Below are 21,508 nucleotides of genomic sequence, written 5' to 3'. Positions count from 1 at the left end.
TCCAGAGACCTGGCTATAGGTTGGCATGACGGGAAGCAAAATATTCCAGGCTATAGAACCAAGAACTGATGGGGGAAATGGAAAAGGAGGAAAAGAAACAATATTGACAAAAACATAATGAAAACTGTGGAAATAAAGGATATCAGTAAGAATGAACAGGCTGTGAAAACAACATGGGCAGAACTGAGGAACAGTAAAGATATGAGATTCTGATTAGAGTTGTCTACAGGCCTCCTGACAGTAATGTTGGCGTTGGTGGGGGGGGGGGGGCGGTTTGTGGTGCGGGGGAGGGGAGGGAAACGATGATGCATACAAACTGAGATTAGAGAAGCATGTAGGGCAATCGAATGGTTTTAATTGTGAATCTAACTTCACATAGACTGGGAAAAACAGAACAGCTCAAACAGTGAAGGCTATAAGTTTGTAAAATATATTCAGGAAAGTTATCTAGACCCTTGGCCTAAATTACTCCCCAGCAATCTGTGCTCAGGGGGCAGGCTCTAGGGGCTGAATGGCCTACCCTGGTTCCTACGGGAGGAATTTTCCAAGGCCCTTGGAGATAGGTTCAGAGGCCGGGGTTGTTGGGGGGTCAGGGTGGTGGTTGTGAGGGTGGGCAAGCATATTTAGGAAAAAATGCACCTGGCTTGTTTGCTGCTCCGTTCTGCTTCCCACTGCTTTTCCCAGTGTCTGCAGTGGAAAACCAACTAAGGGGTCAATTTTCAACGGTCTCCCCAGCCCAAGACAATATTGCCCAGCCTCTTCCTGCTATTGCTGAGCCCCAGCAACTCATGGGAAATGGCTGCATCATGGGAAGTTGGAGCTGCATGAGATTTCAAGGCTTTTTATTTTTTACTGGCAAGAAATGACAAGGCAGATGCATTCCTGTGCCAGAACTGTGCCACAGTGCGATAGCTCCTGGAGACTGATGTCTCCAACAGCGCTGGGGGAGATGCAGCGCCAGGCACTCCCAGATAATGATGGTGCCTCCGCTGTATCCCTGCTGCTCCTACTGCTTTTCCCTCAGCCGTGCTCTCACTGGTGGCATTGGGAAGGTTTCCAGCCTCCCCAGGAATGCACGGTGCTGTATCCATATCCCGCCACCAGAAGCTGCTCACTGTCCCTAATTGGATAGTGCTCCAGGAGGTGGGTTGTTGACTGGCCGTCTCAGATAACAATCCGTTGCTGCTGTGAGCGAGGTTGACACCCCATAAATGATCCCAACGCCCAAATATTTCCAAAGCCCGGGAGATTCCGCCTATGTTTCTTTGTATGGGGCCTCTTCACCATAGGTATCAGTGGCTTGGTTGAAGGAGCAGAGGGTTGTATGTCCAGGTTTGCAAATGAATAACATTAGGAGGGATGGAAAGTTGTGTAGATGGGAGCAGGAAGTTACAAAATGGCTGGAACAAATCAAGTGAGTGGCCAAAACTGTGGCGGCTGGAGTTCAATGCCTTCTGTGTGAGGTTATCCACTTAGATGCAAGAAAGACAAATTGGAATATTTTCTGAATGGGATTGGAATCACAGTTAGGAACTGTGAAGGAGCAAAGGGATTTGAGTGCTCTGTTATGTAAGCCATTAAAAACTCATGCATAGGTACAAAGTGTAATCAAAAATGCTAATAGAACCTTTCTTTTATCACAAGATACTTGGAGTACAGAAGTGAGGAAGTGATGTTTCAGCTGTACAGAGCCCTGGTCAGGCCCTATCTAGTGTACCACAGTCAGTTTTGGGCACTAAACTTCAAAAAGAACATATTGATCTTGGAGGGGTACAGTGCAGATTCTCTCCAATTATACCGATACTTAAAGGTTAAATTATGTGGACAGGACGCACAAACTTGGTTTGTATTCCCTTGCGTTTAGAAGGTCACGAAGTTATCTAATTGAAGTGATTAAAATGACAAAAGGGATCAATAGAATAGATAGAGAGAAATTATTTCGTCTGGTGGAGGGATCCAGAATAGGGAGGCACTGTCTTAAATTAGAACTAGGCGATTTAGGAATGAGATCAGGAAGCACTTTTCCACAAAGTGGAAATTCTGTAATTCTCTCCCCTAAAAGGCTGTTGAGGCTGCACCAATTAAAATTCTCAAGACTGAAATATGTAAGATTGATTAAGTCTGGGTATCAAGGGATATGGCGTACAGGTGGGTAACTAGAATTCAGATACAGATCAATGGTGATATAATTCAATGATTGCAAAATACTGCAGATGCTGAAGACCTGAAGTGAAAACAAAAGTGCTGGAAAAACCCAATGGACCTGGCAGCATCTGTAGAAAGAGAAACAGAGTTAACACTTCGAATCCAATATGATTATTTTTTGGAACTCTTCAGCATTTTCAGCGTTCCTAAAAGAGTCATATTGGACTCGAAACGTTAACCCCATTTCTCTCACCACAGATGCTGCTAGACCTGCTGACTTTTTTATAATTAAATGACTGAACAGGCTCAAGGGACTGAATGGCCCACTGCCATTCCTATGGTCTAATGACTGCACTTCAAAAGTAATCCATTAGATGTGAAGTGCTTTGGGATGTTCTGAGGATGTGATAAGGCGCTACAGAAATGGAGGTTGTTGACCTTACTCTCTCTGTTCCAGCAGCGAAACGTGGTACACATGGTAAATGAGGAAAATGGCAGAATTCTATACAATATCATTGGAATGATGAACAGTGTTCTCAATATTCCCAATAATACTGTATTCATGCACTTAAATTATTTAACAGCAATTTTTATGAAACTAATAAGGTACTCAATTGTATCTATAATATATAAGCTATACAGCCTCCAAATATCCATATACACATGAATTTGAATCTGTCTGTTTATGAGGGTTAGCAGTAATGAAACAGGAATGAATCAGCATGCTGAAGTTAAGGAAATCACGTGTGCAGGAGTTTCACTAACATAAAGTGAAAAGAGTGATCCATACCAGCTTATCTGCACCATTTTTATTTCACTTCAGGCTGCATCTATTGATTGTATGATAATACTTAAGAAGTAACAAGCAAAGCTGCATTTTATTTATGGATTGCTTGGTTGTACTTCTCTAACTGAACACTTGACATTGATGCCATAACATAATGAGAGAAAATTGCAAACGTTAGGAATCTGAAATTAAAGACATAAGGGCTGTTGACACACTATCGTCCATTTCACACAGTTAGGATCCACCCGCTTGACTTGAGATTTCTCTTTCCAGATGTTGCCTGATCGGCTCCACTTTCCATTTTTAACTGGCATTGACACATAGACTAATGTTCCCTTCAAGTAATGGCACATGGCAAATATTTAGGTTTGGAGACACTTTCAATTATTTTTATTGCTTTAAAAATTGCAACAAAAATACCAGAGTTATAGTTTACCAAACATTTGCTTGTCCAATCCTGGAGAATGCAAGATGTGTGTGGGATCCTTATATGGCTTGAAATATGAACAAGGTTGAAACGATCCAAAGATGTGTGTGCAATTCTGCACCAATCAATATCGGAAATAAACCAGTATCATATCCCTTGATCAAAGGTTTGGAATGGGAATTACCATAGAAAAGGAGAGAGAAGAATATATTGACTGTGCTCTATAAAATATGGGATGGACTGGTGGGAATTGGCAGAAACAAGTAACCGGCAATGATAAAACACGAGATAGCCACCCACACAGACTACAAAGACCATGGGGAATGCGGCAGGCCAGCCAAAAGCCAATTGACTTTCGGTGGGACTGCACTTTACCGGCGACTGGTGGCTTGGGAGATCACACCAAGTGTATCAGCAATCTTTCTTCCCAAGGACAATCCCACAATGGAACAAGCTGCCAAAGGAAATAGTCACAGTCTCATCAATTTAAATCTTCATGACCCATTGTTAGATTATTTTCACTGATAGGCTTTCATTATCAGAACTAGCAGGTCATGCCTGGTTTAACTGGCGCTACTCATATAAATGTTGGCCGAATACGGATATTAGTTTATGATGTTGACACAGCAAAACCAGAAGCAGCAACATGTTGATTTCGTTGTATCCTTTGTGCATTTTCACTTGCGGGGTCAAGGGGTTTTATTACCTGAGCTGTAATGTAAGGAAGTGAAGTCAAGGACTGAAAACTGAGTGGATTGTACAAAGTGGGATGGTGGACCTGGTGAAGCTGAAGGAAAGCAATTCAGGAAAACTGCTTGATAGGAAGAATTCCTAATGCCAATCTGGGAAAACTGGAACCTGCTAACCCTCATTCATAAGAAATTCCCACTCATTTTGAGTGCAGCTCCTGTGTAGTGGTTTATAATGAGATGTAATTTGATGGGTTCCCTGCTTAAACACAACTCCATGTGGCCCTGAAGGGGGAACATGTGATATCCACCATATACTTGACTTTCTGTGACTAGTAGGCACCATACAGTATAGAATCCCTGTTTGTCATAGATAATAATACTTTGATTTATCACTTTAAGTTTCTCTTAATTAGCTCTATGTTTAAATTATTATATTGCTGGTGACTCCTCAGATGACGGGGGACTTGTAGAGTTGTTGAGCTATTAGTGATATTGAGGCTCCCCAGTGTCACCCTCACTGGCTTGTTATAAGAGACATGTTTGAAATTGACTCTTGAAATGTGGCCATCAATGGCAAGGCCAACCTTTAATGCACATCTCTGGTTGCCCAGAAGTAGCAGATTGACACCACTGCGTGGATTGCTAGGCCACTATGCAATCATAAGGCTGAATTTTCCAGGCTTGGAATATTTCCAGCTCCATGAGCCACTTACTGGTCTGTAACCCAGCTGTCAGTGCAGCACACCTTCCAGTTTTCAGGAAAGGTGACCAATTAACAGTCTGCCTCTGGAGTGCTGTCCAATTGGGGATGGTGGAGGCGGTGAGGAGGAAAGAGGGCCAGTCAGGGAGCTGGCAGCCTTCAAAACGGCAGAAGTGTCAGTGTTTATTTTTGTTCACTCAAGGGATGTGGGTATTGCTGGCTAGGCCAGCATTTGTTGACAATCCTTAATTGCCTTTGAGAAGGTGGTGGTGCCACAGTGTGTAGGTACACCCTCAGTGCTATTAGGGAGGGAGTTCCATGATTTTGACCCAGCGACAGTGAAGGAGTGGCAGCAATATATTTCCAAGTCAGGATGGTGAGTGGCTTGGAGGGGAATCTGCAGGTTGTGGTGTTCCCATGCGTCTGCTGCCCTTGTCCTTCTGGGTGGTTAGAGGTTGTTAGTTTGGAAGTTGCTGTTGAAGGAGCCTTAGTGAGTTCCTGCAGTGCATCTTGTAGATAATACAAGCTGCTGCCACTGTGTGTCGTTTCTGCAGGGACTGAATGTTTGTGGATGGGGTGTCAATCACACAAGCTGCTTTTTCCTTGATGGTGTTGAGCTTCTTGAGTGTTGTTGGAGCTGCACTCATCCAGGCAAGCGGGAGTATTCCATCACATTCCTGACTTGTGCCTTGTAGATGGAGTCAGGAGGTGAGTTACTCTCTGCAGAATTCCCATCCTCTGACCTGCTCTTGTAGCCACAGTATTTAGAGGCTAGCCTAGTGCTGTCAATGGTAACCCCCAGGATGTTGATAGTGTGCCACTGAGACAAAAGCCTCAAAGGGAGGGTGGAATGAAATGGCTGTGAGAAAAGGCTGATGGAGCCAGTAGCAATCTCTGCAGCCTGAGCATGAGTCCACTGGAACTGCTCATTCAGTGGCGAACCTTAGGCTTGCTATTTGCACCATTAATTGGTCAGATTGTGTCTTATTTCTGCTCCGCTCCAACCTCCACTTGTGCAGATGTCTGCTTTAAATTGCCAAGGTTCTGACATGTTGTGGGACCTGTGCAAGTCTGTCAAAATTGAATTGTCCTTGGAAATTTGCAGCTGTTACCCATTTAACAGACTTGATTGGCTTCGTGCCACTATCGGGCATCTTGGCTGTCACTGCACAGAAGCTGCCTCTGAGTAAAGCGGGAGGAGGTGGGAACATGTCAGGGAACCTGCACAAAATAGTTTTCTCTGATTTTGCTCTAAACCTGACTCCAAAGGCCTGATAAAACTCCCCCTTGGAATTTACAGCATAGAAGGAGGCACTTTGGCCCATAATTTCTGTGCTAGCCAACAAGAGGCTTTCCAGCCTAATCCCAATTTTCAGCCTCTTTGTCTGTAACCTTGTTAAGATTCAATCGCCTTGGTGTGGCACTGAATTCAATACAGGTCATCTTTCCTTCATCAAAGGACATCAATTAACCGGTCCATTTTTTAAAGACAATCTAACAGCTTCATTGTTACTTTTCCTGATTTTTAAAAAAACAATTTGAATTCAGATAATCCATCTGCCAGGGTGGGACATGAACTCACATTTTGCAGATTACTGATCCAGCCGCATAACCTTTTTTTTAAAAAAACCTAATGTTTAGAGTGTAGAAACAGTCTCTCATCTGGGAAAAAAGACTTGCATTTTATTTAGCGCCTTCCACAACTTCAGAACATCTCAAAATACTTTTGCAGCCAACTAAATGCTTTTTGTATTCTTTCATGGGATGTGGGCGTCGCTGGCTGGGCCAGCATTTATTGCCCATCCCTAGTTGCCCTTGAGAAGGTGCTGGTGAGCTGCCTTCTTGAACCGCTGCAGTCCGTGTGGTGCAGGTACACTCACAGTGCTGTTAGGGAGGGAGTTCCTGGATTTTGACCCAGAGACAGTAAAGGAATGGTGATACAGTCCTAAGTCCGGATGGTGAGTGGTTTGGAGGGGAACTTGAAGGTGGTGGTGATCGCATCAACGCCAGAGCCCAGCGTTGCAGTAAGAGGAAACCAGGGTCTGCAACCTTGGGCAGGGGGAGTGATGTGCTTCAAATCCCCAATGTCCCGAAGTCAGCAAAGGATGTTTAAATTTCATTAACTGCAGCCTGTGCAGCTGATTAGCCTGTCCAGTTGGGGGGGGGGGGGGGGGGGGGGGGGGGGAGGGGGCTGGTGTGGGGGAACAAACCAGAGCTTCTAGGCGATAGAGATTGTGGGTTTGGAAGGTGCTGTGGAAGTAGCCTGTTATATTGTAGGAAACATCACCGCCAATTTGCGCACAGCAAGTTCCCACAAACAGCAATGTGATAATGAGCAGTCAATACTACATTGAAGTGTTAATCTGGATTTATCTGCTGTGGGATTTGCCTCTAGAACTTCCTGTCTCAAAGGCGAAAAGGTGGGGGGCACGGAAGATAAGTAAGTTTTTTTTTTGCCTCAGCTTGGTGCAGGCGCCTCAGCACATCTCCAGCGTTGTCATTTCCAACAGGAGCCGGTAGGCGTTGTGGGGCACTAGGACCATGCGTGTGCTCCTGACTCCCGTGCTAATGTTGCTGAGGCTGGCAGCTCCGGCAGGTGCCTGGCAGCTCCTGGGCAATGGGTACAGCCGCATCGAGAGTTCCCTCTGTACAGCCCGGACCGGAGCCCAGCCGGGAGAGGGGGGAAAGCAGGCTGCAACGCCAGAGCCCAGCGCTGCAATAAGAGGAAACCAGGGTCTGCAACCTTGGGCAGGGGGAGTGGTGGAGCCCAGCAGACAGAGGAGCACCGCAAACCCCCAACGCCCTGGGGTCAGCAAAGGATGTATGAATTCACTAAATGCAGCCAGTGCAGCTTATCAGCCAGACTAGTTTGGGGGAGGGGGGTGGGGGGTGCGGGGGAGGTTGTTAAATGCAACAAACGGAGCGGATCCTGCATAATGCCTTGGGGGCAAATGCAATAAATAGATTATAAACCTCCTCCAGCCCCCACGTCCAGGGATCCGCAGAGTGTCCGCAATCCAGGGGACAAGCTCAATGCAACAGCAGCAGGGCAGAGAGAGAGAGAGAGGGAAGGAGGGAGGGTCAATATTGAACAGGAAACCCCAACCTGCCCCTGCTGCTATTTGTAACTGCTGCGGCTTTATTGTGAGCTTGACTTCCTCTCTCTCTCTCTCTGTAGCAGAGCCACATTGCCATTCCTCCTTCTGTGGATACAAGGGGCACACTCCGGAGGTACCAGCTGATGCTGCTGCTTGGGACTTCTCATCCAGATGTGAAGGTTCAGCAATGGATTTTACTGGCTGGGAAATAATTCCGAATCACTGGGCTGGACTCGCAGGACATCAAGTGGAGTCTGTCTCTTTCTTAAAGGATTTTCTTTTTGGTCTGTAGATTGAGTCTTCTTGTTGCTCTTTGTTCCGTGTGATTATCTCCGTCTCTATTCTTTTTAATACGGACTGTCACCCGCTGGTCAATCCTGGATAGTGTGAAGTTCAACGTGTTGAAACACTTTGCCGGCTCCAGGATGGGGAATGCAGCCGGGGGGATGGAAGTGTCCCCAGGGAAGGAGATAAGGAGCCAGCAAGCGTCTGTCCCCAAACAGCCCATGCCGGTTAACGATGGGGAGCTGGAGGAGAGATTTTCACATGTTCTGGTGAGTAAAACACACACACACACACACATGCACTAGAGTTGCCATCCCGCTAGGATTACCCTGGACTCTCCGGGACGCAAAGATTAACCTCCCAAGACCAAACCTGCGGGAAATGTCATAGGGGGGCTTAAATGGTCTCTGCTTCCTTGTTTCTTTGTTCTAAGTATATTGGGAATGGGGTGGGTGTAGTGTGGGGTGAGGGGAGAGCTCGTCGCCAAGCTAGCTAGGGGTGGTTAGAGGTGGGTCATGTGAGAAATCTTCAAGAATACATCCAACCCCAGTTGGTAACCATACAGAATGCACACCTGAGGGGGAGAGAAAGGGTGTAAAAATCCCGAGACACCAAGGGAAAATGCAAACCATAGTTTACATGTACTTTACGGGGAGAGGGGAACAAGATGTGAAGCCACTGTGTGATAAATACAGAAACCATCCCTATTTGATCTTAAGACCTCCACGAATGTAGATTCATGTGCAATGTAAAGTGATCTCTAATCTTGGACTTGGTAGCTCAAAGAAATGATTGGCATATATTGGACAGTTGGGCACTAGCCCAAAGCCCATGTCAAGATGGCACACCTGTTGACCTCTGTCCAAATCTCGGCTATGTCAGAAGCATTTTTAAACTGGAAAATAATCCCCCCACACTCCAGCCACCCACCCACCCCACCCCCCCCACCCCCACACTCCCAAGTTTGTATTGAAATCTAGTGTGTTCAAGTGACACTGTTTAGAGTTGATACAGTCAGTGCCTCCACCTGAGTCCTTGCAAGTGCTAATTGCTCATTTACAGTATCCACAAGAGGTCTGTATATGTAAACAATATCTCAGGCCTTAAAACACCCCCTGCTCTTGCAGCATTTTAAGTGAATTATTGTTCCTAGTGCTACATGTGGAATTCAAATCTGCTACTGTTTAACTTGCACATGTGCTACTAATTAAAACTTACTCCAACTACCCAGCCCACTTGAATACTGTGATCACGTTTAAGGTCAGTCAGACACAATCTAAAGAGCAGTCGCTTGATACAAGGGTGGGAAAGATCAAAAGATAGAAGCCGAGTTAAGCAGCTCTACAATCACTGATCTGACAGGCATTTCTTGGACAGTAGTGCTCTTTACTAGATTGATATATTTACCTCCAGGACTGACACTCCTACACGTGTAGAGATAATCCAGGATAATGAGTTCCATGCTCTGTCTGACAACACCTATTTACAGTGATTATAATTGAGATGCAGACCCATTTCAGTAGATAGATCCACTGCTCAAAGGGCTCATGGATGAATTGTCTAAGCACTATCTTTAAGCTTTGGTCACTATATAGGCATGAGTTAGAATTCCACTGTGGTGAAATAGCCCAAAGCGGAAGGAAAAATAATTGCTCTTGTGACTACATGCTGACACACAATCATATGTAATTAAAATTAAATAAAACCCCCTTTTTAATTCAAGGTTGTTTAATCCAAGTTACCAATTTTTAAGCATTGAATGTCCAATTAGCTGCCATATTTATAATACTTATGTCAAATTATAGAGTGATCAAATTTTATTGGTGAAAAGCTAATTGAATTATCAAATTGAGACTGTATCACTGGTTAAATTCTATTGGAGAAGTTGCTCATCAGCTGAAACACTTCTCTGTCTTATATTTATCCTGTCAGCAAAGTCCTAGTGAATTCTGCTCTAATGCATTGAAGATTTTAATTCAGTTTGCTAACCACTAGATAGTAAGAGGCTTTAAGTTGCCCATATCAGGGCAGCGATTGTTGGGAAGCAGGATATTGATACTTTTACCACAGGGAGTGGCATTTTTGCATTTATGTGGTCACTGTATGCACCTGTGCACACTGAGGATGTCTGCAGCTAATTGTACATTTGTCTAATATTTAAAGCAGTGACCTTGTCAGGGAATAAATCATCACTAATGGTTATTGATGTGACATAATATGGTGTTAAGATCAAATGTGGCATGAGCTTATTTTGTTGCATAATACAAATGGCATGATATTAAGATGCAGTCAAGGCAATTGTAGCAATATTGCCAACTATGACCCTGATGACTGCAGTCAATACACGGAAACCTGGATAAGCTGTCAGCTATCAAAGGCACAGATTTCCCATGGCTTAATACAAGTTCCAATCAGCAGCCCTGGTTCAATAGTAATATTTACTCAGCATTATCCACCATCCACGAAGGAGGCCGTGCATTTGTACGATGCCTTCCATCTCCCCGGGATGGTCCAAAATGCTTCACAGGCAACAACTTTTAAAGCTTGTTCAGTTATTCCTTAGACAAATGCTACAGCAACTTGCACACAAGTTCCCACTCACAGCAAGTATTAATCCCTGAAAGAGTCCTGCACCCTAACGATTGTGCTTAGTCGCAGCAAGAGGAGTGATTGATTTTAAATTTTGTGCTGGCGTGATCACATCCTTGCAGTATGATTTATTAAAAGTTAGGACCGACTGATAATGTTTCACTCTGGCATTGGAGGTAGCTAAAGCATTTCACTTTCAGCTACTGTAACTCTCTAATCCTAATGTAATCATAGTGACCAAAGTGGGCTAGAAAGTATTAATTTGTTTCTATTTTAACTCTGAGTAACCTGTCCTTGCACTATCTACTGTTCCCTGACTGAGAATGCTGACTGGCCCTCTTTTTACACATTAATCTGTTCCGGTCTTAGATCAGTTGCTAGGACATACAGTCTTGAGTTAATTCATGCAAATTACTGCCTTCACTTTAATGCTTACTCCATACCTGCTCTGTCCCTCTAATGGTGTGATTAACAGTTGGAATCCAGTATGTCAGCCTGCTTGCCATCATGCATGCATGGTTAAGTAAACTGATAATGGTCAAAAGGTGCCCTAGTTTACATGAAACTATCATTTTGACTAGTGAATAAGGCAGCATCACCATCTTAGGGCGTTTCTGCAAAGACAGAAAATAGTGACTTGCTTCTCAATGTTGCTGAACCCTAGCTCTGAGGCTCGTTTACACTGAAAAATTGACTGCGGTGTCAGCCTCTGAAGTGCATTTCCCCAACCCCCACCACACTTCTGGTATGTTTTAAAAATTCTTTCATGGGATGTGGGCATCACTGGCAAGGCTAGCATTTGTTGCCCGTCCCTAATTGCTCTTGAACTGAGTGCTTTTCTAGGCCATTTCAGGAGGCAGCCAAGAGTCAACCGCATTGTTGTGGCTCTGGAGTCACATGTAGACCAGACCAAATAAGGATGGCAGATCTCCTCCCCTAAAGGGTCTTAGTGAACCAAATGGGTTTTTATGACAATCGATGATAGTTTCATGTCACTGTTACTGAGGCTAGCTTTATATTCCAGATCTTATTAACTGAATTTAAACTTCACCAGCTGCCATGGTGGGATTTGATTCCTTGTCCCCAGAGCATTAGTCTGGGCCCCTGGGTTGTTAGTTTAGTGACATTACCTCTTCATCACCATCTCCCCATCCTTTACGGGTTTAAATCCTTTTCTGTGACACATGTAATTGGCAGAGTAGCAAAGATCTTGTACCCTGTTGGCATTGCCATTGCCTGCCACAGTTTACAAGCTTGGTAAAGAAAAGTCCTCGGCTCTTCGATGTGTGCCTTTAGGATGTTTGGGCTAGAGCCCATTTAACCATAACAGTGACTTCAAAATTACTTCTTTGGCTGGGAGTCCTCAAGAATTTCTCAATATTTACTGGAGGGTCCTTACAGTGTCTCTATTTGTACAGGAGTCACCTTGGAGTGTCTCTCAATTTACAGGGGGCCCTTGTCACAAATATTTTGGAAACAACTGTATTAGGTATATAATCAGGACAGCAAATAACAGCACCATCACCCTCCTAAATCACTGCTTCCAGATAAGGCTGGTATCCTGACTTTCAGCTGCATCCAGTGGGCTGTATGGAGTTGGCACTGCTGCAGCGTCTGAACACTCCACTCTGGCTTGGCACAAGCTTTAAGAGAAGCAGCAACTAATTGTCACAGCTTTCAATTTCACACTTGGTTGGGGAAGGGATAAAATCTGAACTTGAACTGAGAAAAGTCCATACAGAGGGCAATTAGTGAAGAAAGGATCATTTATACATGCATCCAAAAAAGAGATTAACTGGTCGCTTATCTCCTCTGTGGGAGCTTGCTGTGTGCAAATTACCTGCCACATTTCCTGATAAAAAAACAGTGACAGTTCTTTGAAGCGCGTTCCTTGCTTATAAGGCCCTTTGGGATGAGGTCATAGAATGTCCTATATAAATGCAAGTTCTTTCTTTTTAGAGAATAATTGGAAATGGTAACAAAGAAACTAGGATTGTTGTCAAAACCCAATTGGTTCATGAATGACCTTGAGGGAAGGAAACCTGCTCTCCTTACTGGGTGTGTTTTTACATGTGACTCCAGACCCACATCACTATGGTGACTCTTAACTGACCTTTGAAATGGCCTAGCAAGTCGCTCAGCTGTATCAAAAACAAACATTATCACCATGAGAATAAAAGTAAAATGCTGCAGATGCTGGAAATCTGAAATAAAAACAGAAAAGGCTGGAAAAACGCAGCAGGCCTGGCAGCATCTGGGGAGAGAGAAGCAGAGCTAATGTTTCGAGTCCGTATGACACTGTGCGAGTAGCTCCACAACATGGACTTCAGCGGTTCCTTTTTAAGGGCAATTTTCAATGGGAAATAAATGCTGGTCTTGCCAATGACACCCACACCCTGTGAATGAATAAATATTTCAAAAAATTGGTACTGGAGGTGATGACAAGAGAGTGATCCAAACTAGGGCCTGAAATAATAACAGAAACAGAGTAAGGTGAAGTGATGGGTGGGCAGGGACAAAGCTGCTTGAAGTGCACAGCAGGTACCATGGAAGGACACAAGACAGGCTAAATTTTTGGGTTGGGATTTTAACCCATTTTGCCCTTTTTTTCCAATTCAATAGACCTGCTGTATATTTCTGGCATCATCTGCCTTTTCTTGATACAGAATGACTTCTTTGACTAATTTAGGGATCTGGGCGATTCTGTGCAGAAGTTTCTCTTGAAATGAAGTAGGCAAGACTTTCTTTGAGAGATTTAATGAGCAGGGTAATATAATCCTTAATGCCTACATTGTATATGGTACAGGCTTAATAGGTTACTTGGCCTTTTTTGGTCCATGTATTTTTAAGTTCTATAACTATCCTTAAGCTCAGAAATCCAGTTGTTAAAGGCATTCTAGTTTTAAAATGTGATATTTGCTTTCTGTGCCAATTATTTGCACCAACCGCCCTTAGTGCTATTTTGAAGACTTAAAGTCATCAAATGTTATTGAGAAATCATCAGTCGCCCTCGAGAAACATCTAGAGCTGGATATATAAATATATAGATATCACATCCTCAGCGTGTGCGTGTTTAATTGTTTCATCTCTTTAAAAAGCTCGGTGTGTAAATCGGACTAGATAGATAACAGAAGACTTTGAACGTGTGACATTGAGCTGTAATTGAAGTGCAGATTGCACTGCAGAGTTCGGCAGCCTGGAACTACATAGGACTAATAATAAACGTGTCAATTTGTGCTGAAGTGGCCCTGTGGAGTTTAACGTGTTGCAGCCAGTCACTTCTCAGGAACACACCATGGGGTTCTGACAGTGCGCAGTGTGCGTGGCTGTGAGTTACACAGCTTACTTTCCTTAGTGTGAAACGCCAATAATTTGTGCGCTCTGCATACACCAGGGGGTCTTAGGGTTTTGTTGCATGGGTGAGAGATTGCTGGGGAACCCACTCAGTACTCAGACAGTTTGTTCTGGAGTATCATGTGCTGGTACCAGCCAGAAGAATAAATGTCATACATGCAACTTCTGTGTGTTGAAGTCATTGGGAGGGGGTTTTGAGGACAGTGAAATCGCTAACCACACATGAAAGAACAAAGCTGAAATGTGCAGTTACAGAATATGAGTAATAAAGTTTTAATGCAATGAATTGATCCTGTGGACATGGATGTATTACAAAGAGCAGATTCACACTTTCACTTTTATTCCTTCTTTACACACATCATTTCTTAGTATTCAGATTTTAATAAATAAAAAAACTCTGTTAAACAGCACCCTGATTGAAGAGTGTTATATTTCTATTCATGGGCAATTCTCAGTGGTTCCCAAATGGATCCATCTCCACTTGTTGAAAAATCAATCACATGACACATTTTTTTGGCCTGGCCTCAGTGCCAACCAGCAGCAGGCTCCAGGATATCTTACAGAGTTGCTGCAGCACAGAGTAATGAGATGCAGGCCGCACACCATCAGCTGCTGATTTGAACCAAACCATTGTGCAGGTCTAGATTGGCATCCAGGAACAGGAAAAACAACTCCATTGCACTGTAGCTGTTGGGAACAGTGCTAAACCCTAGCTCCATCAACATTGAGCCCAGAAACAGGTCTTGATTGGCAGCTCAGGGTCACAAAGGCAGCAAGTTTGCAGGGAGTGATATGCGAAAGGGGACGGAGCCCTTGGACAGTAATATAAGAAACACTGGGTGTGTGTCTCAGGCACACATCCATTGCTCATGGCATTTGGCATGATGTAAGAATTTACACAACTTCTGCAATGGATGTAAAGATTCTAATACTCAGTGTCATTTCTGAGTCAGAAGATCATGGATTCATGTCCCACTCCTTAGAGTTGGGCATAAAATTGGGCTGGCAATTCAATGAAGTACTGAGGAGTGCTGCACTGTCAGGGATGCTACCTTTTGAATAAGACATTAAGCTGAGGCCCTTTCTTCCCTCCCAGGTATTACAAAGAGGAACATAACAAATGGCCGAAATTTATCCTTCAACCAAGATCAAAAACCAGATTTTCTGGTCATTATTATGTTGCTGTTTGTGAGACCTTGTATTGAGCAGATTAAATTGCATGAATGACTACAGTTCAAAATCACTTTGGGATGACTTGAGGCCAAGAAAAGCACTATCTAAAGACTAGCTTTTTCCTTTTTAATGCCCAATAGATCCATGTCCTTTATGTGCTGTCGTGCCATTCAGAAGCCTTGAAGCTCCGAGCCATCTAAATGCTGGCCATTATTTTGACAATTGTTAAATACGAACTCAAGCATGTGTTCATGTGGAGGGTGAATATTATAATACATAGAATAACACTGATATGACTGAGCTAGGTATAGTCAGAAGGTTCATTTTGAAGACCAAAGTTAATGACAGGCCAAAGGAGACTAATATCCTGGAGAAACATCAGAATCAACTACTTATGAGTAAAAGAGATGTAGTTTTAACAGAATGTTAATATAACAAGTGAAAAAAAATTATTTTTATCATGAGATGCTTCACTGTTCAGTGTCTTCCAAGTAGAGGGCCTGAGTTTGAATGTCAAACTCAACCACAGTCCACACCTGCTGGCCTCTTCATTCAGTTTTTAGGTTAGGTCCCAGGACTTAGTTATCCTTGTCAACCTTTGGGATACGTTTCCGGTGCATGTGGTGAGTGTGGAGTAGTTGCAGTCTCTGAAAAGGGAGGTGGAGAAGTTTCCTTTTAGTGAAAGACATCTTGAGTTGTAGCAGCTATGTGGGTGAACGGGGACGAATGGTATCAGTCATAGAATCTCCTGGAGCTTGCTTGATTGCCTTTGTGAACCTGACCTTTGTTTCCTTTCCCCTAAATTTGTATTTTGTTTCTGTTTTCCCTGGAGTTATGTGTGACCGTGAGGTTGGGTTGCGGTTTGATGTACGTTTAGGCTACAGTAAGTCAGCATGATAAGAACTTGTTGAGCCATTGGTCTTTTCCTGACTCTGTCTTGCTTCAGCCAATCACAAAGAAGAATACAGTTCAGTCCATCTGGCCCTTGTGGCTGACGGGGGAAAGGGGAGGTGGTGGGAGGGGGAGATGGTTAGTTCCAGTGGGCAGCTGTAGGAGCAAAAATGTTTAAAAGTTAGATAGTTTAAAATCAGATTAAAATTCCGATGTGTATTGTAAATAGAGAAATAGTGTCCCTATGGTCTAGTACAGGAAGGTTCTAACCTGTTCTACAGTATACCATACCCATGTAGAAAACCGACATTTGTGGTTACGGTGTGCTTCGACAAGGAAGTTTAACAGGCAGTTGTTAGCAATGGGAAGTATATAATGTTGGCACCTTAGTTGATTTGCCAGTTATTATTTAGATGTTACTGTTGAAAGATCAGTGTTAGAAAGGCTTATTTGCAGTTACTGAACGATACCTGGCTTGTAGAACACGAGGACAAGTGAAACTGATGGCTGCTGAAGTAATTTGTATTCAAACATTAGGAGCTTTAATCAGTTATTTTATAGAAGTAAAAAACAAGATGTTACCAAGGTGAAGAAGGGCCTATACACAACTGAGAGATTGACAGATGACCTTGTCACATTGATACAGTGGATACAAGATGTGGGGACTGTTCTTTGCTTGTGCAGCTTATTTTTCACGGCGCTGAAACACTGTCCTAAATAGATTAGTATTGTACTTAGAATATCAAAAGCTGCATCACATTTCACTTTGGACATCCACTAGCAGGTACCAAGCAGTTTCTGATCAGGAATGCTGTGGGCTGGATAAAGTCCTAATTTTCTACCCTAACCATGTGGCTTAACTCAGAACAGCGTCCCAGGAAGAGCGAGTGGAAGAAAGTAACCTGCAGATTGGAATCAGATGTCAGCAACAGCCATCCAATGCAAGGAGCCAATGTCATGCTGATTAATGGATCAGTGTGTATCTAGAAATTGGATTGAAGGTTAGGGAGATAGGATGGATAGAGCTCGTTAAATGCTTCATGGAACATGATCATTCTGAACTGCTGGGGCGATTGAAATGTCAGCTGTCGAGAGGAAAAGTGCCATGATTAAAGAGTAGATATTGATAGATGTTGAAGAGTTTTATTTGACTGTCTTTGGGGATCAGGCAGGACAAGGTAGATTGTGCAAAGGTCTATGTCTGGGGTGAGATTGATGGGTTTTAGTGGACTTTTTGCTTTCCATGTTTCATGATGATCTTATGTTTTGTGCTAGAGCAGAGTAAATTTCCCATTCTTCAGTCAGTGCATATTGTGGTCTTTGAGTGAAGATATGCATCCAGTGCCAACTGGTGCTGCATTGTGAACACCCAATAAACAGCTAGGCTGAGAATATTTAAGTTGGTTTTGCTTGAAACTCGCTTAACAAATGGTGAGTGAAGACATCCATCTCAACAATTAGGAATGAATTGTGCTCGAGCCGCTGAATTGAAAGGATTGTTTGCCATCCAGTCTGCTGCCTCAGAGCTTCCATGTTACTATAGTTTGGATAAATTATTGAAGAGTGTGATTTGCTGTTGTAAATATATAACTCGGCGGCAATGTAAAAAGGCAGGAGTGGAAAATAAGAGATATTTTAAAACTTATAGTTACTTAAAGAAAGAAAATTCACTTATAATGTGCCTTTCATGACCGTAGGATATTTGAAAGCACTTTATAAACAATGAAGTGCTTTTGAAATGTAGCTACTGTTGCAATGTAGGGAACACAGCACCCAATTTGTGCAAAGCAAGCTCTTTTAAACAGCAACAGATAATTTATTTTTAAGTGGTGTTGGTTGAGGGATAAATATTGACCAGGACATTGGGGAGAACTCCCTTGCTTTTCATTGAAATAGTGCTAATAGATCTCTTACATTCACCTGGGAAGGCAGATAGAACCTTTGTTTAACATCTTAGCTGAAAGATGGCATCTGCGGCAGTGCAGCACTACCTCAGTGTACCCCTCTGGAGGGGGACTTGAACCCACAACCATCTGATTCAGGGAGAAGTGCTATCCAGTGGTCATGGCTGACATTTAAAAGTGAATTGTCACTGAAAGGAAATTTTGCACCTGCTCTTATGTCTTACAACTTTACCAGGTTTACAGAGAGCAGTGTGTTCCACACGGTGATTTTAATGCTTTATCTGTTACTGTGAAGTAATTTGCTGGCCGTTAAATCTGAAGCTTGGAGGAGGTTGTTCCGATACTCTCAGGGAGTGAACTGACCCTCAAACTTCCCTTTCATGAACCTTTTTATAAAGGGGATGACAAATTTGGTCCAGGCTCTATGCACTATGAGTTAGAGACCAGACTCTGTCCACTATGAGGTAAAGAGTTTAAGTATCAAGTGCACAGACTAAAAATTCAGAAATTGGTAGTAAGAAGAGAAATCTAGGAAGCATTTATTTCTCTCAAAGGTTAATGCTTATGGTTAAATGTCAACTTGGAACCTGAATCAGGAGGTTCAAGCCCAACTCTAGGGCTTGAGTAGATAAGCGAGGCTGACATCCCTCTGTAGTATTGAGGAATACTACATTGTTGCAGGGGCAATTTCAGGTGAGACACTAAACTGGGAATATGTCTGTCGGTTTAACTGAAAGATACAAAGGTGTGATTTGATGAAGATTGTCCTTGCCTGCATGTATCCCTCAAGTAACATTATCAAAGTAGATTATCTTTCATTTGACAGGTCATAAAGCTGAAACGTTAACTCTGTTTCTCTCTCCACAGACGCTGTCAGACCTGCTGAGTATTTGCAGCATTTTCTGTTTTCATTCAACTGACTTACTACTTGTGGTGTTTTGCTGTGTCCCTTGCCAGTAGCATTTATCTGTATAATAATAATTACTACACTTTGATAATTCCTTGGGAAGAGCATTGAAGCAGATGCTATTATGGTTTGAGGGATAAATGGACATGTTCTCGGGAAGGGAAGGGATTAAAGGATATAACAAGAACATAAGAAAATATGAGTTAGGAACATGAGTAGGCCAACCAGTCCCTCAATCCTGCTTCACCTTTCAATAGATTCATGGCTGATCTGATTGTGGCCCCAACTCCATGTTCCTGCCTATCTCCCATTGCTCTTGACTCCCTTTTAGATCAAAATCTGACCAATTCAGCCTTGAATATATCCAATGACCGAGCCACTGTCACACTTCGGGGGCAGAATTCCAAACACTATTGACCATCTGAGAGAAGAAATTCCTTCTCATCTCCATTTTAAATGGGAGACCCTTATTTTGAAACTTTGCCCCTAGTTCTAGATTCCCCCATGAGGGGAAGTATTCTCTCAGCATCTACCCTGTCAAGCCCCCTCAAAATCTTATATGTTTGAATAAAATTACCTCTGATTCTTCAAATAGACCCAACCTGCTCAACCTTTTCTCATAAGACAAATCCTTCATCCTAGGAATCAGCCGAGTGAACCCCTCTGAACTGTTTCTAATGCAAATATGTCTGCCTTTAAGTAAGATGACCAAAACTGTGCACAGTACTATGGTGCTCAAACCAGTGCCCTGTATAATTGTAGAAAGTCTTCCCTACATTTATACCCCATTCCCCTTTCAATAAAGGCCAACATTCTGTTTGCCTTCATAATTGCTTTAGCTGCCTGCAGACTTTTTGTGATTCATGTACAAGGACACCCCGATCCCTCTGTACTGCAGCATTTTGCAGTCTCTCGCCACTTAAATAATATGCTGTGCTCCTACTCTTCCTGCCACAGTAGACAATCTCACATTTTCCCACATTGCACTCCATCTACTCTGTGGGGTTAACAATCTATTAAAATGGAACATGTTTATGAGGACAAATGGGTTTTCGTTAAGCTACTAGCAGTTGTCTTTATTAACCCTAAACAGCAGGAACCTCACAAAGCTCTGTCCTCAGTTTGAGGCAGTTTGGGATTGAGAGTTTTGCTGTATTGGTGTTGTGAATCATTGGTATTTATATTAAGTATATGGTATTTAAGTATCCAAGGTATAGGGCACCTCTTTTTAACTTTACTGCTCCTGTAGTAACACACACAAATAGGATGTGACAATGGCAAGGCTTTCCTCTAATATGATATTTGCCTCTTGACAGCTTCTTAAGGTTAGCTTGCAGCAAAGGTATAATAAGTTAAACAGCAGTCTTTAGCTTTGACATTGGTGCTTTTTGATTGAATTGAATTGTCCAAAAATGTCTATAATGTTAACTAGATGCATACCATAGTATTTTTATTAAAATATAAAAACAAAATCCATTTTTCCCCCTCTGGCCATTCAGGTTGGTCAATCTCAGCCTTAGCCACAGCCAGAGCACTACAGGAATATAGGCATCATTAGACGAAGCAAACCCAAGCTCTTCTATCATCCTAGTATTCATATGATACACCAAAAATAGAGCTTTAAAAATTATTTATTTGTTCGTGGGATGTGGGCGTCATTGGCTAGGCCAACATTTATTGCCCATCCCTAATTGCCCTAGAGAAGGCGGCGGTGAGCTGCCTTCTTGAATCGCTGCATGTGATGTAGGTACATCCACAGTGCTGTTAGAGAGGGAGTTCCATGATTTTGACCCAGTGACAGTGATGGAAGGTGAGTCTGTATGGTGAGTGACTTGGAGGGGAACTTCGAGCTGGTGGCGTTCCCACCTGTCTGCTGCCCTTGCCCTTCGAGGTGTTAGAGGTCGCGGGTTTGGAAGGTGCTGTTGAAGGGGCCTTGGTGAGTTGCTGCGGTACATCTTGTAAATGGTACATGCTGCCATTGTGCTTCAGCGGTGGAGGGAGTGAATGCCTAAGGTGTGCCAATCAAGCGGGCTGCTTTGCCCTGGATGGTGTTGAGCTTCTTGAGTGCTATTGGAGCTGCACTCATCCAGGCAAGTGGAGAGTATTTCATCAAACTCCTGACTTGTGCCATGTAGATGGTGGACAGGCTTTGGGGAGTTAGGAGGTGGGTTACTCGTCAGAGAATTCCCAGGCTTTGACCTGCTCTTGTAGCCACCGTATTTATATGTGTGGTCCAGTTTAGTTTCTGGTCAATGGTAACCCACAGGATGTTGACCACTCACAGAATTAATCTCTATCAAATGGTCTACAGCAAACTCAGCCATGAGGTGAGGAAAAACCCAATGGTGGAGAATGTTGGGAACCATTGGTCCAAGGTTATATTTTCCTGCCACACTTACCACAACATGTCTATATTTGCCTTCACCACCTTGTTAATTTTGCAGTGCTTTTGTTGACAGTATGCCAGCCATCAGTGCACATTCTCTTGGGTAAAAGTGCCTAAATTCTGATTATTTTACATGCTCATATCTTTTAAAATTGATTTTGTGATCCACT

At 43.1% G+C, this 21,508-nt stretch overlaps 1 protein-coding gene across 2 annotated transcripts in view; it reads left to right on the top strand.

The window, feature by feature from the left end:
* The first annotated feature begins 7,544 nt into the window (after window positions 1–7,544).
* Window positions 7,545–21,508, top strand: part of fmnl1a (formin-like 1a) — a 283,407-nt gene continuing 269,443 nt past the window's right edge. Inside the window, exons 1-2 of one of the 2 annotated variants that reach the window (XM_041173400.1) lie at window positions 7,545–7,559; window positions 7,930–8,403. In XM_041173400.1, the coding sequence (XP_041029334.1) occupies window positions 8,275–8,403 (129 nt within the window). In that variant the 5' untranslated portion in view covers window positions 7,545–7,559; window positions 7,930–8,274. Of the gene's footprint in view, window positions 7,560–7,887; window positions 8,404–21,508 lie in introns of those variants that run through there. The other variant, XM_041173399.1, reaches the window with a different exon arrangement.

Source organism: Carcharodon carcharias, chromosome 23 (assembly GCF_017639515.1).
Source record: "Carcharodon carcharias isolate sCarCar2 chromosome 23, sCarCar2.pri, whole genome shotgun sequence".
NCBI lineage: Eukaryota > Metazoa > Chordata > Chondrichthyes > Lamniformes > Lamnidae > Carcharodon > Carcharodon carcharias.
Note: the sequence above shows the minus strand (reverse complement) of the source record. Positions and strands in the feature narration are given on the sequence as shown.